General features: G+C 47.0%; 1 protein-coding gene across 1 annotated transcript; it reads left to right on the top strand.

The window, feature by feature from the left end:
- The first annotated feature begins 1572 nt into the window (after positions 1-1572).
- Positions 1573-23152, top strand: PIAS4 (protein inhibitor of activated STAT 4). The gene is made up of 11 exons (XM_037385281.1): positions 1573-1690; positions 4927-5362; positions 11298-11382; positions 13158-13199; positions 13611-13701; positions 14033-14161; positions 14248-14353; positions 17726-17799; positions 17958-18118; positions 21613-21743; positions 22661-23152. Exons 1-11 carry the CDS (start codon positions 1664-1666, stop codon positions 22864-22866), a joined length of 1488 nt encoding a protein of 495 aa, XP_037241178.1. The 5' UTR covers positions 1573-1663; the 3' UTR covers positions 22867-23152.
- The last annotated feature ends 176 nt before the right edge of the window (positions 23153-23328 follow it).

Consider the following 23328-nt stretch of genomic DNA (forward strand, 5'->3'; position numbering starts at 1 on the left):
CACTGCTCCACCTCCATTGGCTGCAGCGTAAGAATGCTCACACAAATCCAAGCTGCTCTGTCCCCATGCCACCTCGCCTGGCAGCTACGGTTGCTGCCAAATTCTCTCGGCACATCCCCAGCCCACATGTCCCCTCCACTGGTCACAGGCAGGGACTGGCAGGATGGTGGTGGAGCTACACCCAGGAGAGATTTGGCCCCCTGCTCTCCTGGTGTGACAGGATGAGTTATCAGCTGTTGGGGTTTCCATAGCAATCATTTGAATTTTTAGCACCAATACTGGCTTTTGCCAGACTGGAAGGGAACACTGGGGAACCTGATTAACATACCAGCCTGCCTAGGAAACTGACTAATTGCCTTTTTGTTTAATTAGCTTATGAGGTTGATGACAGGGAAAGGAATGTGCTGGAAAACCTCTCCCAGTGCAGCATTTCACCCTGACTACTGGGGTTACCTCCTGGTAACTCAGCCGAGAGCTGGTGAGGACCCCGCTGAGCACTTGCTGCTTCAAAATGGAGCAGCCAGACCCCAGGGGGAACAGTATCAGGCTTAGGAGAAATAATTTCTACCTACAAAGAAGGTATTTTTAATAAGAAATGAATTATTGGAGAGAACATCTCCTCTTGAAGCACCCATGGGGGGCACAAACCTGTGCAGGAGAGTTGAGGGATCTCTGGGCCACCATCACCATGGAACAGTTGGGTTTGGCCAGAAGATGCCACACGTGCCATGGCAGGGAGCATGTCTGCAGGGAAGGCACAGTGGGAGCTTCTCAAGGCCGCTGAAGCAGGCACGCAGGGGCAAGTGGTATCCCTTAACAGAGGCCATTGGAGCATTTGGCAGCTCTGGGGTCCAAGATCCAACATGAAAAGTTCAAGTTCAAGTGGAGGCAGCTGTGGGGTGAGGAGAAGGATGGATGGGTTGGTGACCTGGGGGGTTCTCTTAAGGCACCCATCCAGAACCACGCTTGGGATTTTCCGCAGTGTTTTCTCTTCAGAAAAGCCCCCAACAGCCACCTGCTCTTCCACAGCATTTCTCAGCAAAACCAGGAGTGATTGGATCTGGTGCTTGGCAGTTTCTGGACAAAGCTGCCGCAGCGTGCCAATGCCACCCAGGGCCAAAGCAAAGCCCCTGGCACCGGGCTGGGAGCTGGGGGGGGGGGGGGAGCCCTTCCCCCAGTGCCACCCCCAGGGCCCGCTGCCTCCAGCGCAGCCCTCAGTGGGGAGGGCCAGCAGGGCCCGGCGGAGAGGCCTGCACAAGGCAGCGGGACCCCGGGCAGGCCCGAGCCGACACCTGGCGCGGTGGGGCCTGGCCTTGGGCATCCACCTGACGCCATTTTGGGGGCACCATACACCGCTCCCGGGAAAGCCGCGCCGCCGCCTGCCCGCTGGCTCTCAGTCCCACTCGCCGCGGGGAGCAGCCCCGACCCCGCGCCCGTAGAGCATAGCGCCGAGGCCGCCGCCCCGCTTTACAGCGGCGCTGGCCCTTTAAGGGCGGCGGGAAGGCGGGGCGGGGCCAGTGCGCATGCGCGGCGGGGCCGCGGCCCTCGAGGAGAGGAGGGCGCGCAGGGATTGGGCGGCGCGCGCCTGGCGCGGTCCCTCCCCTGCCGCGGGCGTCACGTGACTCGGCGGCGGCTCCCGGCGCGGTGGACGCTGGAGGCCAAGATGGCGGCGGAGCTGGTGGAGGCGAAAGTGAGTGAGCCGTGCCCCCACCCCGCCGGTGGGGCCTGCGCCGGGCCAGGCAGGGCCGGGGGGGGGGCGGCTGCCGGCCCGGGGGGACCGCGGGGGGGCGGCCGGCACGGTCTCGGCCCTGGCCCCAGTGGAGAGAGCCGGGGGGGCGGCGCCCCGGGACTGCGCCCCCTCCCCCCCCCCCCGCGTTTTACCTCAGGGGCTGCCCCGCCCCGGCTCTGGGCCTGGCCGCGGCCCCCGCCGGACCTCGGGCCTGGCCCGGCCAGGCTCGCCGCTCCGGGGAGCCGCCTGCCCCCAGGCCGCCGCACCGGGCCCCGGCCTCCCCCGCCGTTAATTCCCAGTGGTTAATTAACGCAGGTGTCTCCCCCGCTGCCCAGCGGACCTCCCTCCCCTGCTCCCCGGGCCTTCGCCTCTTCCTCGCGAAGGCCCGGCCGGTGGTGCCCGGGGCCCGGCCGCTCGCCTGGGGCCGGCGGGGGGGCGCGGCTGGCGGAGCGGGGCTGTCCGGACGGGCCCGGCGGGAAGGCTCGGGTGATCCTGGCCCCGCCGTGGCTGGGGTTGGCAGCGGGACGGGCAGTGCCCGGTGCAGGGGCAGAGCTCCCGGCTCTCTGTGGCGGGGAGGCTGGGGGCGGCCTCCGTGGCGGGGTGAAGTGAAAGGTCTTTGCAGCAAACGTGCCCGAGGTTGTGTGGGGCTTCCAAGGCATCTTGTGCCTTGGGGGTGGAGAGGCCCCCTGCTCTGCCTCGGATCTCCCCTTTTCGCTGTTCGCTGGCACCTCTCTGGGAGCCAGGACTTCCCTGTGTCCTGCTGTCGGTGCCCAGCAGTGCGGAGGACCAGCTGGCGGCACTTGAGTGGGCTTCATCTAACAACATCGTGAGGAGGCTGGTGCTGAGGGCGCTTCTGGAGCAATGCCAACGGCTGGGAAGTGTTTCGTGCCTGCAGGATCAGCTCATCGGTGACGATGTGGCTGGATGGCCGCACAAATAAGATTTGGAGAGGCTTGTTTTAGGAGGCACTGCCTTTCCTTGCTCTTGGGCCCCTCTCAGTGTTGTGTGCTGAGCCCAGGACTCCGGAGGAGGAGATGCGCTTCCAAGGCAGCGTGGTTGCCCCCGTAGCGGGTGTTTGATGGGTTCTGTGCCTCTTGCACGCCAGGTTTCCTCAGGGGGAGGAATAGACTTTAGCATTAATGATCTCAGTGGTGATCTCCCTACTGCTCATATTATCATGCAGGTCCAAGCCTCAGTGACGTTCTTTTTTGTCTGAAGCTTTTTCTTCTGTTACTGCTTAAATCTGGTCATCCTTCTGGATCTTAAATTCTTCAAAACGTAAACTGCAGAAGGCTGCAAGCTCAAACTCTGCTTTAGGCCCCAACAGTCCCAAGTGACCAGTGGTGTAGGAGCAGGGAGCGCAGGAATACCTGTCTGCTGCACTACTGTGACTTCCCTGGTGCCATGCTGTTGGTGTGCATTGCTGCCTTGATGTGTTTATCTTTGCGAATATGCTGTTTATCCTCAAAGTGTCTCAGAGGGGACAATACGCTTCTCCATTTTGTAGCTGAAGAATACTGAGATACAGAAACTAGATTTCTCAAAGATTGCTTGGGTGGTATCTAGTGAGGAAGCGATAGGAATCGAGATCTCTTGAATCCTGACTTTCAAGCAATTAAACATCCTTTCTCTCCTCTTTAAAGTTATCTACCTTTTTTCCCTCTCTCACCAAAGGTATTTTGGGACACATCACAGCTACCAAAAATTTTATCTACAGACAGTGGTGTTTATGTAACATCTTTTGGGCTTCCAGAAATGACAGATTTCACGAAAAAGGAGAAAATAAAATGGCATTTTCTCTCTAGTCTAATTCCCCCACATGCAAAAACAGCTGTTAAATGTTTCTGGAGTTGGTAGTAATTTAATTAAAAAAAAAAATATCTGTATCTGCTTTATTGAAGGAAATTATAAGGCTACTGTTAACTTCCACAGAAATCCTGACTTTTATGCTTTTTTAAAATTTATTTATTTAATCCTCAGACAAGAGTGAAGTATAGGTTGGGGAGGAGAGAGACCTGCTGTATCTCTGCTGCTTTGGGGTTTTTTTGTTGTTTTGGTTTTTACTGTGAGGTGGCTGCGTTTCTTCTTGAATTCTTGTGTTTCCCACAAACCAGGAAGGATATTGAATGAATACCTATCAAATATATTTTCAGGGCAACTTGAATTTTCAAAGATACGTACTTGATAAGCTTGTCTTGTGCACTCACAAGGCTGCTTTGTCGTAAGAGAGAACTGAAACCTAAGTCTGACCAGGCTCTAGCAGTAATTTTAACAGAAATAATTTCTAGTTCTTAATCTGATGAAAATTTGTTGAATGGTATAGTATAGTCTCTGAATTTGCTGACAGTTGCAGGCCACCTGAGTTTCCACAGCAAGAGAGTAGATTTTTGAAGATGAAGGTGCTATTTTACTGCTTATTGAAACACTGAAATTGGTAATACCAGTGCAACAGCAAGGCGGCTGCTGGTAGGGATCATGGGGGAGCACTTGGCAAAGCACCCAAATAGAATTTGGAGGCATTGTTCTCAGGGAAACATATTTCTCTCTTTAACAGTCTTTTAATGTCTTTCCATAGCCTAAAATACATTATATGTTTTTAAAGATCCTGTATATGTTGAAAGGTTTCTGAGGGTTTTTTGCCTGTACAGAAATACAGTGCGAAAGGGTTGGTGGCCCCAGTTCACTTAAATATCACCTGACTTCCAGTTCATGTTCCCTTTCTTCCTTTGCCTTACACTAATACCATTTTTGATGAAGTTTTTATTACCCAAAACTGCCTGGGAAGTTTGGATGCTTTGAGCCTCTGTGGTAAAGCAGTTGACGTGCTGTTTTGGAGGTGGGCCTACTGTTGGAGATGTTTTCCTTTGTGGCCACTCTTGTTTCCAGTCAACCTGTCTTGAGTACGCTTAGCATTTATGACAAATTATTTTTGACTAATTTGATGATTATCGTGGTGTTCCTCTGATTTTGGTGATATATCAGTTGATGGTCTCCTCTGTATTTGCTTTGCTCAAACAAGTAGCTAGGAAATGGGATGCTAATCAGGTGAATAACAGCTGATTTGAACAGAAAGTTTGGTGTCTGTCTTATAAGCAATTTATTTTTTAGTATTTTGGATTCCAGTTATAGAGTATAGTGAGAACTGACACTTTGAATTTTTATAACTGTAAGAATGTTCTTAATTTTTTATCCCCTAGAACATGGTGATGAGTTTCCGAGTCTCAGATCTTCAGATGTTGCTGGGTTTTGTTGGCAGGAGTAAAAGCGGACTTAAACACGAACTAGTCACCAGAGCATTGCAATTGGTTCAATTTGACTGCAGCCCTGAGGTTTTCAAGAAAATTAAGGAGCTCTATGAGACTCGCTATGCCAAGAAGAGCTCTGAAGTCGCACACCCTCAGCCACAGCAGCACCGGTCTCCTGAGGCACTCTCCATACATTCATCGTATGACCGCGGGAGCACCGTTGCTCGGACTTCTATCTCCACTACTAATATTGACTATCCTGCACTCTATGGGAAGTACCTTAACGGACTGGGAAGGTTGCCACCCAAAGTTGCAAAGCCTGAAGTTCGACTGGTGAAACTTCCCTTCTATACAACCCTGGATGAACTGCTGAAGCCAACAGAATTAGGTGAGTTTTCAATATGCTGGTGCATTCATGATGGATTCGGTCCGGGAGAAGAAAAATGAACCTAGTTTAAGTGTCAAAAAGGTGACAGTGTTTTCAAGGATCTGTGTGACAGAAGGAGAGACTGATTAACATGGTGGTGAATGCCCACCTCTCTCCCCTCATGCTTAGAATTTAAAGAATATTTAGATCTAGGGTTTTTTCCCTTGCTGTAGACCTGAAACACGGTCACTTTGAGATGTAATTTGAAAGCCTGTCTTGTTTGGCTGTGGTTTACATATCCTTCATTGGAAATACTGCAATGTTGCGAATCATAATCTGTCTTCCATCTCTGTAATGTGGCAGTATATTGAGGAAAATCTGTGTTGGTGTCGCATGTGTGCTGGCATATTCTACACTAATGCTGTTTTTCAGTGCTTAAAATACCTGACTTAAAGCCCCCTATGGATGAAAGAGGGTGGATGTGCACATGAAATAGTATTTCTGACTTTTTTTTTTTTTTGTGCTTGTCATAATTATTTGTGCATGATGGTGTATATTTTGAGGGGCAGCTAGGCTAGGAAAACTGGAAGAGGTGATTTCCCCACCCCTAGGGTTAGGAGACTGATTTTTCATTGTCTTAATTCTAAGAAACAGCGAGTGTTGTCACTGATGTTAAATATAGCGTTCTTGTAGCGAAGACAGTGTATACGGAGGAGAGGTATCACTGTAGTCTGCTCAGCCTCAGTGTCTCATAAAGTCAGTGTGGTAATATCAGGCTTCACGACTAAATGAACCTAGAGCTTGGGAAGCTGGTCTGGCTTTGCTGAAAAAAATGTGCATGTGAATTGTAGGGGGGGGAAAAAGATGGAGATGTGATTGTGCAGGTACAAAAAAAAAGGACTAATCAGACTTTATGTAATTTTTGTCTTCATTTGGAGGCATTAAATATGTTACTGCTGTGACCATTAAAGTCATTGACGGGTGGCTGCCACTGTAAAGCTAAAAAATTTTAAATGCTGTTTGAAGAATGGGTTAGTTCAGTCTTAAATGTGGGATGGTGTTTGTTAGTCAGAAACGCAAATGTAGTATTTTGAAGGAAAAGAAATTTTTGAGATGTGGGAAAATCCAGTGATAGGCAAAGAGCTGTGGTGTACTTACTGTGATTAACAGATTTTGTTAAAAGTTGGCATTAAATCTTCTACATCAGATCAGAACCGAGGTCTCATTAAATTTAGTATCTCACCTCTGTTAGCTGACACCTCCCTCGGGTCAGCTTGTTCCCTAAAGCATATTTGACTCATTCTCCCTCTTGATGAGAACGTTTTCTGCTTAATGGTGGTGAGTAGCTGGGTATGAACAGATGTTCAGTCTCCATTGTCCCAGTCAGCTGTTCAGAACCTAACAATGTCTTCTAGACGCTTGTTTAATTTTCCCAACCTGGTGACCAGTAACTATTCCTTCTGCCTATGCCGATGTGAATAATAAGCATTTGTTTCTCTGTAAAACTGGGGTTATTTCAACACTTCATGGGTATCAGCTGCTCCCCATTGCTACCTGGAACAGCCAGGTGCTGGAATAACTTCCACATTAGAAGTTATGCTTACATGGGGCTCTGCTTAGTGTGGAAGGATGGTAAGACAAAGCGCTCTGAGGAAAATCAAGTGTTTTTCCATATGGAAGCTGCATAGATCCATGCTTTGTTGCCCAGATTTCCCATTCCGTGTCTGGACCAAGTGTAAGCTTCTCGTCAGCCTCAGAAACTCCTTAATGGTGGATGTACCTGAAAAGAGATTTAAGACCTTGGATCTGTTTAGAAACACCCAGATGCTGTTGTAGTACCCCATTTTGCTGGGCTACCAAAGAGGTGTTTTAAGCGTATAGCTGCGGTGGGAGTAGGGGAAGGTTAATTTATGTGTTCCAGGCTCCAGTTGGAAGCATCTTTCGTAATAAAAAGGCTCTCTTGCTTCTTTGAGGCTATTGCCTTGAGATCAAAGGTGAGGATGCCTGATTTGGTCTGTAGCCAAGCAGATTCCCTGAAGAACTATCAAATTACTATTATACTCATAGACAAAGGTGGCTTCAGCTAAAAGCAGATAAATTAGGTCCGTTATGAACCAGCTAATGTCTCATACTTGGTAACTGCGCACACAATTTAGGTATTGAGTTTAGCATCTGAGTTATCTACATGAAAACAGCTTCTGCTGCAGCTTTCTGGTTTGGTCTAAGGATGTCAACATGAAAGAATTCTTCTAATTTACTGAAATTGCCGCAATTCTCTTGGGTAGATAAGGCTTAAAATTAAGATTGATCAGATACCTTTTTAGAGGGAGTGAATACTAATATCTTTGCTGCACTGTATTTTAAGTAGCTAACAAGTGGAGTATTTGTGTGAGCTCTGTGGTTTCTGAGCACCTTGCTGATAAGTGTACTTATCCTCTGGCACCTTTTTGGGTAAAGCAGTGTGAATACAGTTTTTGACAGTAATGGCATGCTGTAAGGCATTCTGAATGATTTTTTTTTTTGTTGTGAATGTTAGCTGTGGCAGCCTGTACTTGCTGTAGATACTGAAGCTTCTGATCTTCTCCTGGAGGCACACCAAAGGAGAGCTTGCAGTGCAGCTGTGGGAGCACAAGGCCATGTAGTCTGGGAGGTCCTGCCACTGTCAATGTAATCGGGATTTGTTTTGAGTTTTTCCCTTTGATAACACCTGTCTTGCAGCGTGGTGTTGGTCCCCTCTCATGTGTGGGTGGTAAAACTGCTGCTCCAGTCCCCTCCTCTGAAGCTGGACTTTAGTGACTGTAAACAGGGCCACCGATTTTGTGGCAAAGCCAGCTGCCTTCTCCCAACTGCAGGGCAAACACGGCTGCATTGAGCGATCTCCAAGGAATCCCCACAAAAGCACATGCTCACACTTGCTATAGCTACCTAAACAAACCGTGGTATGCGTTAAAATGACTGCTTCTGAAAAGATGCCATACCAATCAACTTCATCTCCCCAAACCTGCACGAACACCAATACCCTTCAGTCGAGTCAAAGTAGTTCTGATAGCCAAGGAGGAAAAAAGAAAAGCCCACCCGTATATTGTCTTGTGCCCTGAGGTGGGCTCTTCTGGAGGTGTGGGGGTGTGAAGGAGGACTCACAACAAGCTCCCCAGCCCTACAGAAGTCTCCTGCCAGCAGCTCATCTCTGCCTGATCAACCTTTGGGATCTCTGGTCACAGTGATGACAATATGATCGCTCTTTCCTGGGGGTATTAATGCTTTTAGTGAGTTTGACCAATAGGTATAGTAGTGAGGAATGTTACACCTTAAAATAAAAACAAAACAAAACAAAAATACACCTTGGTGCAGGTAAACCCTAAAACCCTGAAATCAGTGGCAGGTCTGGCCTGCAGGATGGAGAGCTGCTGGCGAGGTTGCCTTCTCAGAATGGGAATCATTTGCAGCTACGTTGAGCTAAAGTCTTGAATATGGTTTGCCAAGTCCTTTTGGGTTTTGGAAGTTTCATGTCTTGACTCATTCTGAGGACTGCTGATCGAGCTCAGTCTTAAAAATTGATTTCCTGCTATTGTCAGCTGTTAAAATAGATCGATCCCAGCAGCGGTCTTACAAGTCCAGGAGCTGAGCTGTGTGCTGAGGCATCTGTCCTGAAAAAAGGATGAAACTCAGTTATCTTAAAATATTTAGCTTTAAAAAACTGTGAATTTTTTTCTGGCTGATCAGTAAAGAAATGAACAGCTGATTAGGTACCCTAAAGTTGTATCTCCTGGAGTTTGGGCTTATTATATCCAGCATTAAGATATTGAAGTATTGGGTCTTGACGCAGGTCTGTCCTGGAGAGGTTTTTCTTCCAGTCTCTCAGGGCATGCTCTCTTGCTCTTTTCTCCAAAGCATCCAGTTCTGATGGCTGTTGGCAACAAGGTATGAATGGACACATCCTGAGTCCATATCTTTTTGATTTCCCTTCAGCTGTTTCTTGTCCAGGTAATGTTGGAGTGCTTTATGTGACTCTCCAGCAGCTTTCTGGAGCACAGTTGAGAAGTACCCCTCGTTTTTTGCCGGGAGAAGAGACTTTCAAACTAAGAAATAAAGAAAATGGGGAGCACATGCCGCTGCTGCTCATTTCGCTTCACACACAAAGAGGAGAGCTAGTAAAGTAGCTGAAGAGAAACATCAGCACCTGACTGTATTTTTTGTTCTCCCATAACGGTGGTCGCACAGTCAAGCTGTGTAGCCCATTGGCAGCTGATGCCTTGCAGCCAGGGCTGCTGTACAAACTTGCCATCACATCCAGTATGTGGTAGTGGTAGTCTTTCAGCCTCCAGCAGTACTCACTTCAGGTGTTGTCAGCAACTATTTGGTGTGTCACAGAAGCGAGCAAATTAACCTGGTTTGCAATTCAGAAGTGTGCTGGTTTTGATGCTAGACAGTTTTTCTGGCAAGGTGATAGTAATTTTGGTGGATACTTCACAGGGTTTGACTTCCATCACTGATGGCATCCTTTGATGGTGCCAGCCAGTGTTGTGGGCAGCCTGCTTTCAGCCTTTTTTGTGCCCCCCCCCCCCTTTTTTTTTTTTTTAAAGGAAGAGTGGGCTGATATAAATGCAAAATAAAACATGAAAAGCTTCTCAGTTTTCCTAATCACGTTTGCTTTGTCTTTGTGTAGCTGAACAATCAGCAGAACAGCATATCTATAGACAGTTATTTAAGCAACAATATTAAAACAATTGTTGTTGTTCTTAATTAATCACTTTCTAAAAATAAGTCTTTATGAAATGCTTTACTTCTCGCTGGTTTTGGTCAAGAGACATCTGGATGGAAAATGGAATTAAATTAAAAGTCCATAAAGATACCATTTTTTTTATTATTTCTGAAAGCACCTTTTTCATTTTAAAAGCTGAGTTACCAAAGGAAAGTGTCTGTAGTCAGTGAATCAGATTGTCACTGTGTCTTCCAGGATCTTAGAGCTGCTGAAGTTTTATCCTTCCTTCATCTCATCTTATTCATAGACAATAAAGTGCACTTTCCTACCTCTCAAATTCTGGTATGTTGGCTTTGAATAAACTAGCAGTTGAAGTGATGCAAAGAAAAACACCCAAATCTTGCTAAAAAGGAGAAGAAAAAAAAAAAAGCTGTTTTATCACTTCGTGTTCTTTGTGTCTGTCCTGTGACTTTCACCAGCTCAGGGTCACTTCAGTTGGAAACGTGTACTGAGAATAAAACTTAACGTGTTTGAATTTATTAAAAGGTATGGAGCAGAAATCATAACGTAAGTTCTTCACATCTCAAGCTTCATTTTAACCATGTTAAATGCATTTGACCTTAAAATTATCAATGGATAAAAAGCCACAACTAATGCTGGGTTCTCTGTTCAGTATTTCTGAAAGTGAACTGCTCTAACGCCCTACCTATAAATACACCCTCAAGGTCACCTGTTTGTAAGTCATGTTTTGTCTCTTCCAGCTGTTTTCTGACATGCTTTTTTTAATTATCTAAGCTGATCTTTTTGTTGTTGTTGTTTCCTTTCTTTTCCAGAATCAGACTGATCAGTCTGGTATTTTCATGCTTTCATGTCATGCATAGGTTTCTTCTTCTGCTTCTAGTTCTGGTTCTAGTCTCCACATTGTGATATCACTTATGGTTTGTTCTTATGTGAACACATGATTGTTGGCTCATTGATTATTTGAGGGGAGGAAAAATAAAAAGCAGGTCCACAGCCACTGTGGACTGTTGGTGTGCTAACTAGCGAAACAGGCAAGCAATAAATGAGCAAAGCTGTAATCAATGGTAGATTTACCAAAACACATGATGTTTGGGATTCTTGTGCAGAATGGGAGGAAACAAGACTTGGAAATAAACATAGCTCAGAACATAAAAAAATCACCTTGTGCTTAGCAATGCAAGAAGAACTAGATATTATCAGTTTGACGTACAATCTTTTTTTTTTCCTCTTCAGTTCCACAGAATAATGAGAAGCTTCAGGAAAGTCCATGCATTTTTGCATTAACACCAAGACAAGTGGAGTTGATCAGAAATTCCAGGTACTTTGCATTGGGTATTAACAGTTCAAGAAAATGTAGCTGTATAATTCCTCCATGTTCCCTCTTTGTGGAAGCTTTTGTTCTCTGCAAGGAAACACTGTTTGTTTGAAGATATTAGCAAACAGGCTACTTCTCATGTGAAGCAGATAGCTCTGGGGGAGGTGAGCTGTACAGTTTTACCCATCTAAGTCCCTAAGTTTCACTTCTGCTCCTCTAATCTTGCTTTTGAATAGTCCGTTTGGGCAGGAAAAGCGGTATGGAATCGTTGATGACCTAAATTCTCTGTTGAGCTTGTGTTGTGAATATTTGCAGGTTTTTCTTTGCATGAAAAGTTCAAAAGCTATACATGTAACGTTGTTTGCATCTGAAAGAAGGATTCCTTGTGGTAAAGGATGCTATAGTAACTGCATAAGAAAACATCTTGCACCGATTAGGATTTACCCTGACCTCTGTCGTGATACAACTTTTGATTCACACAATGAAATGCCTAAGAGATGTCAGTGCAGGCAGGAACGCTTCCTCTTTTACTGACCTGCTCCCTTTGTCCTTGCTGCTGTGAAAGGACAATGATGCAGAAGAGGTCCTCCAAAGCTAAGCGTAAAACCTTTTAAATATTTCTCTTTATGGTAAAATCATACTGTTATCATAGAGTTGGAGAAATATGATGTTTCTTGAATATCCAGTGCTTGATTACTGTTGTGATCCCAGTAGGTCAACAGAAGCAGTGCATGGGAAGCTGTTTGAAAACTTAACAGAAAGGAAATGATATACTACGGAAGTCTTTAAGGGTGATAAAAGACTACACGTGTTGTAGCTGATTCTTGATGCTCTTTTCTCCATATATTCAGACTTGTGAGAAAAATTTCACTGTCAGTTACACGACTGAAATATTTCGTATCGGGAGTCACAATAAGTTTTTCCTTGTCTTGAATGATCACTCAGTGCAGGTCCATCATCTTCCACTGCTTGTGGGTGGTATCCAGATGTGTTCCCCCCAGATCTAAAACTGCCACATCAGCTCCTGTCTGTCAGCTGAACTGAGGTTCCATCCCTTCCACTGCCAGAATCAAAACATGTACGCTAGAACACTGAACTGGAGTGGGAAACACTTTCACAGGCAAATCAAGAGTAATTTTGGGATCTTATCTAATGGCTTGTGTCCTGTGCAAAATTAGAGTATGTTTTACACTTTTGTGTAAAGACTCCTAATAAAATACCCTTTTTCTGTGGTATGTTTCTTTCCTGATACCACTTGAAATCCTGTTATCAGTAGCTGACTGAAGTTAGCAATATTCACAGTTGTTCTGCTGGTGCCATAATACTTGGTTCCTTGATTTGCACAAACACCTTTAGCTGAATAATTGAACAAAGGGAATCTTGAAAGAATGCTGTCAGATAGACCTGACCTTAAAACCTAGTTTTTGTAAATGCTTACAAATCAGCAAGAGGATGCCGAGCAAATTGATACCTTTCACCCAACACCTTTACAGTTTTGAAAACCCAGAGAAAGGCTGTAGGTTGGTGCATTAGGAAAAAAAAAAATCACAGGACCACTGATAGTTTCAGGGAGAATTGTACAATTTAAATAAAATTCTGTAAAGTAATTCTGTTAAAGGTCTCTTAAAAAAAAACAACAAACAAAAACTAAAACTCTTGAGCCTGGCAAAAGCGACAGCTGATTTTGGTTATTCTGGGGGATTTTTTGTGGGTGGTGTTTGTTTGGGTTTTTTTAACATAATTAATCTGAAGTTTCTGTTTTTTCTTTAATTTACTAGGGAGTTGCAACCCGGTGTGAAATCGGTTCAGGTTGTGCTAAGGTATGTCTGAGCATGGGGATGATGTAACATCAGGTAGAGAACAGGGGAGGAGGGAATGCACTACCAAAAGTAACTTTCAGTGTGGTTTTTGTAGCTACCAAGATAACTTGCAGTAAGTTGTTTGCTCACATGCCTAACGCAAGCATCTTAAACTCTGCTTTCTAACCTCTGCCTACGTGTACTGCTTGAGTTAGTGCTGCAATAGCAAACAGCAGTGTGTCAGATTTTGCTGCCCAGGTATGGAGTCTGCATCCGATCTGGGAGAGCCGAGTGGAATTGGCTTTGCTTTGGCCAGATGAGGGAGCATGGGTTGGTGTGGTGATGGTTGGCTGCTGGTACCTGTTGATGTGCAGAGAGCTTTGAACATGCAAACCGCATGGGGATATTGAGAGATGTGTCGTTTCTTTACAGAATCTGTTACACAGACACTAGTTCTCCTCAGGAGGATCAGTACCCTCCGAACATTGCAGTGAAAGTGAATCATAGTTACTGCTCAGTGCCGGTAAGTCAGCTCAGCCAGAAGGTGTGACATTGCAACTTTGGAAGGACTTGTGTAATTTAGAAGGAAATTGGTTTCCTGATGAATGCAGACAAGAAGCCAAAGTATAAAAGTGCAGCGCTTAGTTTAAAGCTATGGATTAGCTATGTTGCTAATAAACTGTTCTTGCAAAAAGTCTTGTTCCTTTTTTTACTTTGTGCTTGGTCTGACTGTTCAGCTCCCTTCTACCCCCTCCTTGAAAACTGTAGGTGAGTAGAATTTAGCAAAGCTGATGAATAGATGTACCCATGTAGAAGCATCAAAAATTTATATATACTTAATCTTTCTGCCTTAGGGCTACTATCCATCAAACAAACCTGGAGTGGAACCTAAAAGGCCCTGTCGTCCCATCAACCTCACCCATCTCATGTACTTGTCTGCAGCGACGAACCGCATCACCGTTACCTGGGGGAATTACGGGAAGGTACGTGCCAGAGGAGATTGCACAGGACTGCACGAGCGAGTGCACAAGAGCAGCCTCGCTCATTCTTTCCCTTTCTTGTCTCATAGAGCTATTCCGTGGGGCTGTACTTAGTGCGGCAGATGACCTCAGCGGAGCTGCTGCAGAGGTTGAAAACCATTGGGATCAAACATCCGGAACTCTGCAAAGCTCTTGGTGAGTATGTCTGCTTGTGAGGTGGCTCGGGGAGGCCCATTGTATGCCTGTCAGACTGCAGCATTCCTAGTAGCCAGGCTGCTCAAAATGTGCTTGGGATCTGCTGCCAAGTTTTATACCATTTCTTTTATCTGGTTGTATAAAAACACTTTGTGTTTGAACAGACCTGTGAAGCTGTTATGTCAGTCGTGTGAAATTGCCCTAGATCTGTGTGCAAGTGCAGTGCTTCTGCAGTGCGTGGTTCCTGTGGCTCTGCAGAAGCCCTGAATCACTTTAGTTGGATTTAGAATTTGTCCCCAGGTCGTATCGTGGTGAGTGCCGCTGAGGGCCAGTGTCGTTCTGACGCGATGCCTTCATGCCTTCACCTGAGTAGTTATGAGCTGGCGAACATTACCACAGCACCTCGGCCTTGACCCGCACTATTTCCAAAGGAGATTTCTGGAGCAAGGGATCCTGGTGAAAATGTCCTGCTGCCCCCAACCCCCTGTGAATCGTAGGGGCTGGCAGTGGGATTTCACCACCAGCACTTTCATATGCGTTGAAAACTTCAGAGAAGAGATGATCCTGAGAGATGCTTATCCTAGACCACTCAGGTAAATCATTGTGGTATGAGGCAAATGCAAAACATTATTGAAAATGAGGGGAAATTACCTTGCTGAGGTAGAATCTGACTTGCAGCTCATGGGTCTGGTAGATTTCCAGTTATTTAATGTTACTGGAGAGAGTAGAGAGAGCATTCTTACTGTTCAGTGCTGCATGGGAGAGCTAAAACAATGGATCGTTAATGGTCTTTAAAACATACTATTCAGATCATGGACAACTCTTACCAATTATAAGAAACATGATCTTGAAGGTAGATTGTAGTTCATAGGGGAGATGATGATTTCAGGCATGTCCAGTCTTCAGGCACCTAATGCATGGCTGCTTCTGCCAAACTTTTGATCTTTGTGTGAAATGCAGCATTTCTGCAGCAGATGCTGAACACTTCTGTATCTCTGCGCCACACCAAATAGCGTCCACGGCAGTCTTGATCATATTAGACCACTCTGACAGCTAGCACTTACCTGTTGACATAAGAAATGAAAATTTCCATTTGTTAAATATCCACCATTCTCAGAAGCTTGAGGCTCTGGCTGTGCTCCCTTTTTTGCCGTTCACCAGAACCTTAACTGAATTGAGCAGAAGCTGGCTTTTGAGTTGTCCCGAACTGCAGAGGATCCTCTCATTCTCTGACACTTCTTGACACCAGGCTGAGCAGTCTGTGCTGTTCCCTTCAAAGCGAGCACGTGCAGGATGGCCACTCAATCTGAGAGCAGCAAACAGGTTCTGAAAGCAGCTTTCTCGCCTTTTCCACTCGGTAACAAGTGTGTGCCTCCAGTTCTGCTGAGTTAGATAACTAACAGCTCTGGCTGGACTTCAGGGCAGAGGCAAATTGCATTTAGTGACCTTAAATTTAACCAAATAGGAACGTTGTCTTGTTTCAGTTCCTTTGGCCTAGTTACTGCTTGGAAGTTGTTTGGACATCTGAAACTGGCAAGCACGAGTAGCTTGTAAACTTTGCTTTTATAGCTCTGGTCTGTTCTGCAAATGTTTCCATATCACGTTCGTTGCAGCATCCCTCAGTACTCACTAGAGCTAGCCTTTGACTTTGGTTGCATCTCAGGGCTGACTCATCTTTTGCATATGCTTCTGTTGACTTCTGTATAGGAACGTTGTCTGAAAGCAGAGGTGCTTACATACATGGCTGTGGGTCCAAAAGCAGTCTTAAGGCATCTTGATTCTAATCAGGAGGTCCTAGAAAATGCCCATTTCTCATTCCCATGCATCATAGTAATTGATGCACACAGAATGCTCTTACAAAGAACTTTACGAAAAATTAAGCCTGGATGAAAACACTCCTAATGTGAAGAAAACAACACCAAATCTTGTAATCTTGTGGAAATTTCACATCTGAGAAGTCACTCTTTAATTAGAGCTGTGTGTTGCAAAACTGCATGTAGCCTCATTGTCTGGAGACATCTTGTTATGATCTGAAAAGGTCAAAATAAATGGTTGACTTGCTCCAAAGAAAAATGGTGATGGAAGTGTCAAAGGCCTTTTCAGACAGCAGTGTTAGCAGCAGCTACTCTTTAGGAGTTGTGTAGTAGTGTAAAGCTAATTTTTTATGGTGATTCTGCACCTTGATGTGGGACCTGCACATCTGCTGCTCTTTTTGATTTGCCTGCAGCTCCTCTGGGTTTTCCTTTCCGGATGCAGCAGCGGGGGCAGGGTTCTCTACCTCCTTTCCTAACATCTGATTCTTTCCAAATACATGCTGGATCGCTGCTTGTGACTGTTTTTGCATGGCTGCCTTGCTCTTTGAGCTGTCTGCCCTGGTACCTCTGGGTCTGCTTGTAGTTCCTGTGAAACAGTCTGCTGGAATAAATGAGCTGGCCAGCATATAAATGGAAGAGTTACAGCCTGGTAGCACTAAAAGGAGGCTTGTTTATTTGATGGGGTAATGATGGGATGTGGTTTCCTGTCAATTTGACTGTACCCCATGTTTGCTTACTTCGGGGAGGAGGAGCTTTTTCTGCATTTCAGGGGACAGTTAACCCTGTCCTATTGCCACTGATCTCAGAAGGGAATAAAATCCATGATCCTTATGCTAATAACCAGTAAAGTCTAAACTGACTTCGTTCCCGAAGTCCTGCCATGTGCTAGAGCTCTATCCATCCATTCTTTCCCTCCCTGTGGGAAGTTCAGGTATGTGGGTGTCTTAGTCCCGTCCAAACTGGGACAAAGTTAACTCCCGGTTTGCTCCATTGGTATGGTATTAACACGACAAAGCTGGTCAGCGGCATGATTTTGTCTGTGTACCCCAGCTGCGAGCCTGTAGCTTGTAAGTAAGAGGTGGAAGCATTGCTGAGAGAGCGTTAGCAGTAGCTAGCAGGTAGCATGCCCTCGTCCTGACGCCTGAGTCGGTTCAGCCTCCTTCATTTGCTCTGCCTGCATGGGAGGCAGCATGTGCCGTTTGGCTGGGAGAGCTGGGTCGCTGGGACGGGAGGTCTGTATGAAAACGTGAGCTTCCTGGTCGACCAAGAAGTGTGCTCCAGCTGGGCTGTAGACCACGAGCCGCCTCGCCACCCGTGAGGTTTTTTGCCTAGCCAAGCAGCGCCTGCACTGAGCGCTGCAGGTTGCGTAAGGCTGGTCCAACACAAACGGTTTTCTGTCTCTGATGTCCTCTGTCCCTGGCTGACAGAGGTTGTCTTCTGTGGGGAAAATGACTCATATGCAGCCAAGGGCTGTCGGTGAGCTGCTTGACCTGTACTACATGTTTCTAGGGTCTGAGTTTGCATCTGTTACATTTTGTGCCCTCTACTCTTACTGCAGTAAAAGAGAAGCTGCGCTTGGATCCAGACAGTGAAATTGCCACTACAGGTGTTCGTGTCTCTCTTATCTGTCCGGTAAGTCTTGGCAATATATTTTAGTCTGTTTTTGTCAAGAAACCCTATTCTGCTGCCAGACCAGCTTCGCAAACTAACGAACCTTTTTGCTTAGGAGGAGAACTGTCTGGTGATTGCTTGGGTGGCTTTTATCACTGATCTTCTCTTTGGTTCAACAGCTAGTGAAGATGCGGCTGTCAGTCCCGTGCCGGGCGGAGACCTGTGCACATCTGCAGTGCTTTGATGCAGTCTTCTACCTACAGATGAATGAGAAAAAGCCCACATGGATGTGCCCTGTGTGTGACAAACCAGCACCCTATGACCAGCTAATAATTGATGGGTGAGTCCGTACTGTCCTCAACCCCTTTCTTCCTCTGCTAGGTGTGACATCTTGTCTTTTGGTCTGTGCCTCTGATTGAAGCTCACCTTGAAACAAAGTTGGAACCTTATTCTGCTGGCGCATAATATTCTGACTTTAATCGTCTTGGTGTGTTAGAGCAAGACTGGACTGTCTGTTGTTCTTAACTTCTTTGGATTACACTACAGCATGTTGAGAATCAAGCACTTACTGCCTCACTTTTTTCATCAGGCTGGTGAACCCGCACAACTAGCCATCCTGGTTGACAGATACCATGCTGCATGGAATAAACCACTTTATGAGCACCTGATAAGATGATTTTTGATAGGAAACATTGTTCTGTTTTCTTGTTGGTGTGAGGCGCTCATCAGCTCACAAGCGGTTCTTGGCACGCTGTACATTTGATTGGGGGACCTTCTGTGCCAGCTTGTAAACAGAACGTCCAGCCCTTGAGGTAGAGGTACAAATGCAGTATTTGGGTTTTGTACAGTCTGTGTGACTGTTGCAGTACAATTTATATGGCCGTTGTGAATATCTTAGATGGGAAGGATGCCTCGAGCGGAGCTGTTTCTGTGTTTTGCATGCCTGCAGGGGAAGGAAGCAGGAGGTTCAGATGCACTGGAAGGACAGAATTAAAGCGCTTTGGATATATTATCCAGGCTAGAGGTTTTGCAGATCTACCTGGGGTCCCTGGGCCTTCCACCCTGGTTCCTCTGGAGACACCCAGTGTTGGTCGATCCCTGTCAGCAGGCTGAGCCTCTGCAGCAGGACCTTGGGGTGCTCAGGGGACTCCCTGCTGGGGTTTGCCATCCCCCTTGGTGTGGGAGGGGACACCGGTGCACTCGTCAGATGAATGGGGCGTGCTGGGAGGGAGCAGGCGTTTGGTACAGCACTTTTAGAGTGGGGTTGTGAAGAGCAGATGGCAAAGTTTTGCCCCAGCCCTGTGTTTCTGTCTGGCTGCCATTCAGGGGCTGCTGTCTGCCCTGTAGTGGGCCAGAAGGACGGAGCCACACCAGCATCCCCATCCTCAGTGTTCCCAGCCAGGCAGCCCCTGTCTCTTCCGTGTGAGGGATGTTCTCTTTCTACTGTCTTATTTTGAATGTGGCATAGCTGGAGTAGTCCTGTAAAAGCACAGGAGGGAATTAAAGCAAAGTAAATTCCAAACAGCATTTGGAAAAGGGTGAGGCAAGAAATGCATGCCCCAAGCCCTGCCAAGAGTTCTCCGGCTGTGAACTGGGGAAAGGTTGCTTTAGACTTGGCACTCAACTTGTCTTAGTTTTCAGTCCGTACGGGAATGATGTTTCCCATATCTCTGGACGAGAGTTAGCTTGCTCTGTGTTTTTAACAAAGAGAGGAGCAGAGGGCTCGCCATAAGCTAGGAGAGCTGGAGTGCTGCAGTTCAACAGTACAAGAACATTTTGGAGGTGATGCTCGTATGTCTGAGTGAGGTTTCATCCTGGAAAGCCTAAAAATGCAGCTGTGTGCCAAGAGGATTAGCCTGAAAAAAACAGGATATCTCCCTCTCCTTGTTGCAGACCCGGTGGATGGTGTCCTGTATGCAAACTGCAGAACGAGCTAGGCTGACAGTAGGGGCCACCTGAGGCAAGCCAGAAAGCTGGCAACGATGCTCGTCAGCTCCAGAAATGTGGGTTCCAGAGGCTATCTCTAGAGAAGAGCACAGTAATTTGCCTGGCTTTTGTCCAAGAGTAAGGGAAGGAGCAAGGAGTGAATTTAATGTGAACAGTGATCTCCACCTGACCCCGAGAAGAAGCTTTGTTGCCTCAAAACACAGGGAGCCTGTTTTATGGGCTGGGACCACTGATGTCCATAGTGGTGCTAGCCAAGCTGAGAGCAACCCTGAGGACTGGTGGAGCAAGATGCATGGTTCTTGGCTTCAGGAAAATGATCTCCACCCTCGTGGCTTGTTTAATTGATCTCTAATGCAGGTTCCCTCAAAAGTAGGAAGAGTTTAGAGGAATTGTTCAGGTGCATCCAGCTCCCTTGGCACACAAGGCAGTGAAGTGAGCAGACAAGTCTCCGCCTGGGTGGTATATTCCCAGGGCCAGGCTGATAATATTCTGAGCATTGCTGCGTTTGTAGGTACTGATTTGATCCAGGAGTTGTGGCTTTTTAGACAGTCTGAAGCAGCTTAGGCAGAGATAACCTGTTTGCTTTGTCCTCCAGCCAACACAGACAGGAAAATCCAGTTCCTTTGAGATCTCTAACAAGGCTGCTGAGACTGAAGGGGAAGGTACGAGGGGCTGGATTGTGGAACCTCCACAGGTCAGCAATGCATGTGTCCCTCGAGGAGGAGGAGGAGGCCGCCACTAGTGAAGGCTCAGCAGATTTCTTTGTCCCTGCTCTGCAGTGCTCAGGACTGGGTTTCGGTGCCAGTTCTGTTGGATGAAGGTAGTCTTCAGACCTCCCTGAAAGTAAGCGAGAGGGAACCTGGCAATCACAGCTGGATGCTGTTAGTCAAAAAAAGGGGTGTAGGCTCCTGAGGAGGTAGTTGGTTGGTCCAGTCCAAGATCCTCTGGGCCTTGTCAGCTTTTTTGGAATCACAGCCTTGAAGGCTGGATGACAGGGCCATCTGTGGAAACACATTTCCTACTTGAGCAGGGAGAAAGCAGAAACTTTATCCCGCTAGTGTGCCACAGATAGTTTTCTTCAGCTTGTAAGATGTTTGTTGTTAGTTCTTCTTTATACTGAAGGGAAATGCTCAAGTCCAGGAGTGAACAAGGCTTTGCAGAACTGTGGTTCCAGTAGTGTGTCCGAATAAACATACCAGGCAAACGGTGGGACGTGTCAGAATAAAGCAGGTACCTGGTTCCTGAGACACTGAGCAAGGGCCTCGTTCTGGTTAGTGTCTGCAATGAGAGGTGGCTGACAGCGAGGTGTCTATGCTGGGTGTGTTTTCAGTGGTGAACATGTTTTGGGATTTGGGGTTTTTCTGTTGCAGGAGGCTGCTTATATTGCTTTGGTGGCTGCTGTGGAGCTTTTGGGAAATAAAAATAGGAAGGAGGGGAAGCGCTGCTTGTTGAACTGCTTTTTTCCTAATATCCTAAGATATTTTGGTTTTTGCTAATGCCTTGGTGTGAACATACCTGCACCAGCCCTGACATAGCTCTAGATGGGGCATCAGACGTCTGGCTGGAAGCGGTACCACAGACTTGGGAAACTGGGTGAAGAGGCAAAGCTGTCTTCTAATTGTACATAATTAAAATGTTAGTTCATGGTTCAGGTACGTTGTCAGCAAGGACTGGGACAGTTTGCACTGTCAGAACCTGTGCTTGTTTTATGGGAAATAAAACGAGCCCTTGACTGCAAGGGCTATCTGTTTGGCAGCCTTCTTCTAACCCCAAATTTCTTGTAAATTTAGGGCTGTTTAAGGTGAAGATCCAGGTTGATGGCCCGTCGCTAAATGCATTCTGCTGATTGCTTTGAGCTTAATAGATGGCATCTTTTCTCCTGTCCAGGCTGCTGTCAAAGATCCTGACGGAATGTGAAGATGCAGATGAAATAGAGTACCTGGTGGATGGCTCCTGGTGTCCCATCAGAGCCGAGAAAGAGCGGAGCTGCAGCCCTCAGTGTCCAATATTAGTTCTAGGTGAGCATCTCTGGGGCTAAAGACTTTAAATTACTGTAGGAAATGGGCCCAAATTGCAAAGGTAGAGTTTCCTGACTGGCTTGGGAAAAGCTGAGTGATACCTTAACATGAGTTTGACTCTCGGAGAGCTTCCTGTGGATAGCCCCTTCGGTTTCAGCCTCTCCAGGAATGAGCAGCCTCCACCAGGGCGCATCATGTCCCTGCAGAGGAGGGCCCAGCCCAAATGGGGTTGTTCAGCGAAGCTGGGTTGTTGGTGGCTTTGAACACGTTTGTCATATTGTGCACCTCTGCAACGACCCCCAGAATGTCATCGGCAGGACCAGCCCGGAACAGCACTGTATTTTTGTGGGAAAAGAGGATTTTGACGAGCAGGGCTGTCTGTGGGGCAGCCTGTGCAGCTGGGCCCTCTGGCAGGGGCGATGTCTGCTGGTGGGGTTGGCGGTGCGGTCGTGCAGCTTCTTGCTTCGGCTGAGCCGGTTCCTGGTTCTCAGGCAGGTGCCTTCCGAGCGGGTGGTGCAGGTGCCGTTGGGCGCTGTAGCCAGTTCTGACCCCAGAGAGAGCATTAGGTTTGTGGCATCGGCTCTTTGTAGGTGGCTGCTTGGATGCAGTGTGTTTCGTGTGCCCCTTTGCCCTTCAGACTGGACATGAGGAAGCATTTTACCGAGAAGGTGCTCAGACACTGAACGGGCTCCCTCGAGGCAGGCGATGCCCCGAGCCGCTCCATGTTAAGAGTCAAGTCAGCCAATGCCCTTAGTAACGTGCTTAGCTTTTGGCCAGCCCTGAGGCTGTTGGCCAAGGTGATCGTTGTAGGTCCCTTCCAGCTGGGCTCGTCTAAGTACCGCGCAGCAGTGAGAGACCAAGAGTGCCAGGGCGTCCCCTGAGCCTTGACCAGTCCTCTGTTCCCCCGCCTCTCTCAGGTTCCTCAGATGTGAACGGGCTGTTGCCCACTCCGAACAGTAACGGTGAGAATGGCAAGGCCACTGCAGATGTTGTGGATTTAACACTGGACAGCTCGTCATCGGAAGAAGAGGAGGAGGAAGACGAAGAAGAAGATGATGATGATGAGGGACCCCAACCAAAACGACGCTGCTCTTATGAGAAAGGTTTAGTTTCTGCCTGCTGACTGCGGAAGCAGCTCTGAATCTCAGAATGGACAGACTTGAATACTCTGGTGCTTATTAAACTGGAGGAGGGGGAGAATGTCCTCTCCCACCTCATCTCCCTCCCTCCCTGATCTCCTTTTGACTTTCCTATTCCAAATTAATCATTAAAACAAGATAAAGAGGAAGAAGAAGAAAAAGAAGAAAAAAACCCACCAAACCACAAACGAGAAACAAACCATTGAGCTGCTTCTTGGTTGGAAAATGACCCCACTCAAAGCCTGACCCCGAACTGGAGTCGGAAGGAAGGAAAGTGTCTTAAGCCAGGCGGTCGGGTCTGCAGCTCGCTGCGCTCCGCTGCCCTTCCCCGGGACGGTTTGGATGGGTGGAGTTCACCTGCAGATCTACAGGACATCTAACTCCCGTGCATCTCCAAAGCTGTGTGCATTTTTATCGTCTTGTTAAATAACCATTCCTTAATTAAT

The sequence above is a fragment of the Falco rusticolus genome, chromosome 4, assembly GCF_015220075.1.
Source record: "Falco rusticolus isolate bFalRus1 chromosome 4, bFalRus1.pri, whole genome shotgun sequence".
Lineage (NCBI taxonomy): Eukaryota > Metazoa > Chordata > Aves > Falconiformes > Falconidae > Falco > Falco rusticolus.

Bases quoted from the DNA above. Each gene is read 5' to 3' on its own strand.
- PIAS4 (XM_037385281.1), top strand. From the start codon at position 1,664: ATGGCGGCGGAGCTGGTGGAGGCGAAA. The intron at 14,162-14,247 runs GTACGTGCCAGA...CTTGTCTCATAG, and splicing joins CCTGGGGGAATTACGGGAAG to AGCTATTCCGTGGGGCTGTA. The intron at 14,354-17,725 runs GTGAGTATGTCT...CTCTTACTGCAG, and splicing joins GGAACTCTGCAAAGCTCTTG to TAAAAGAGAAGCTGCGCTTG.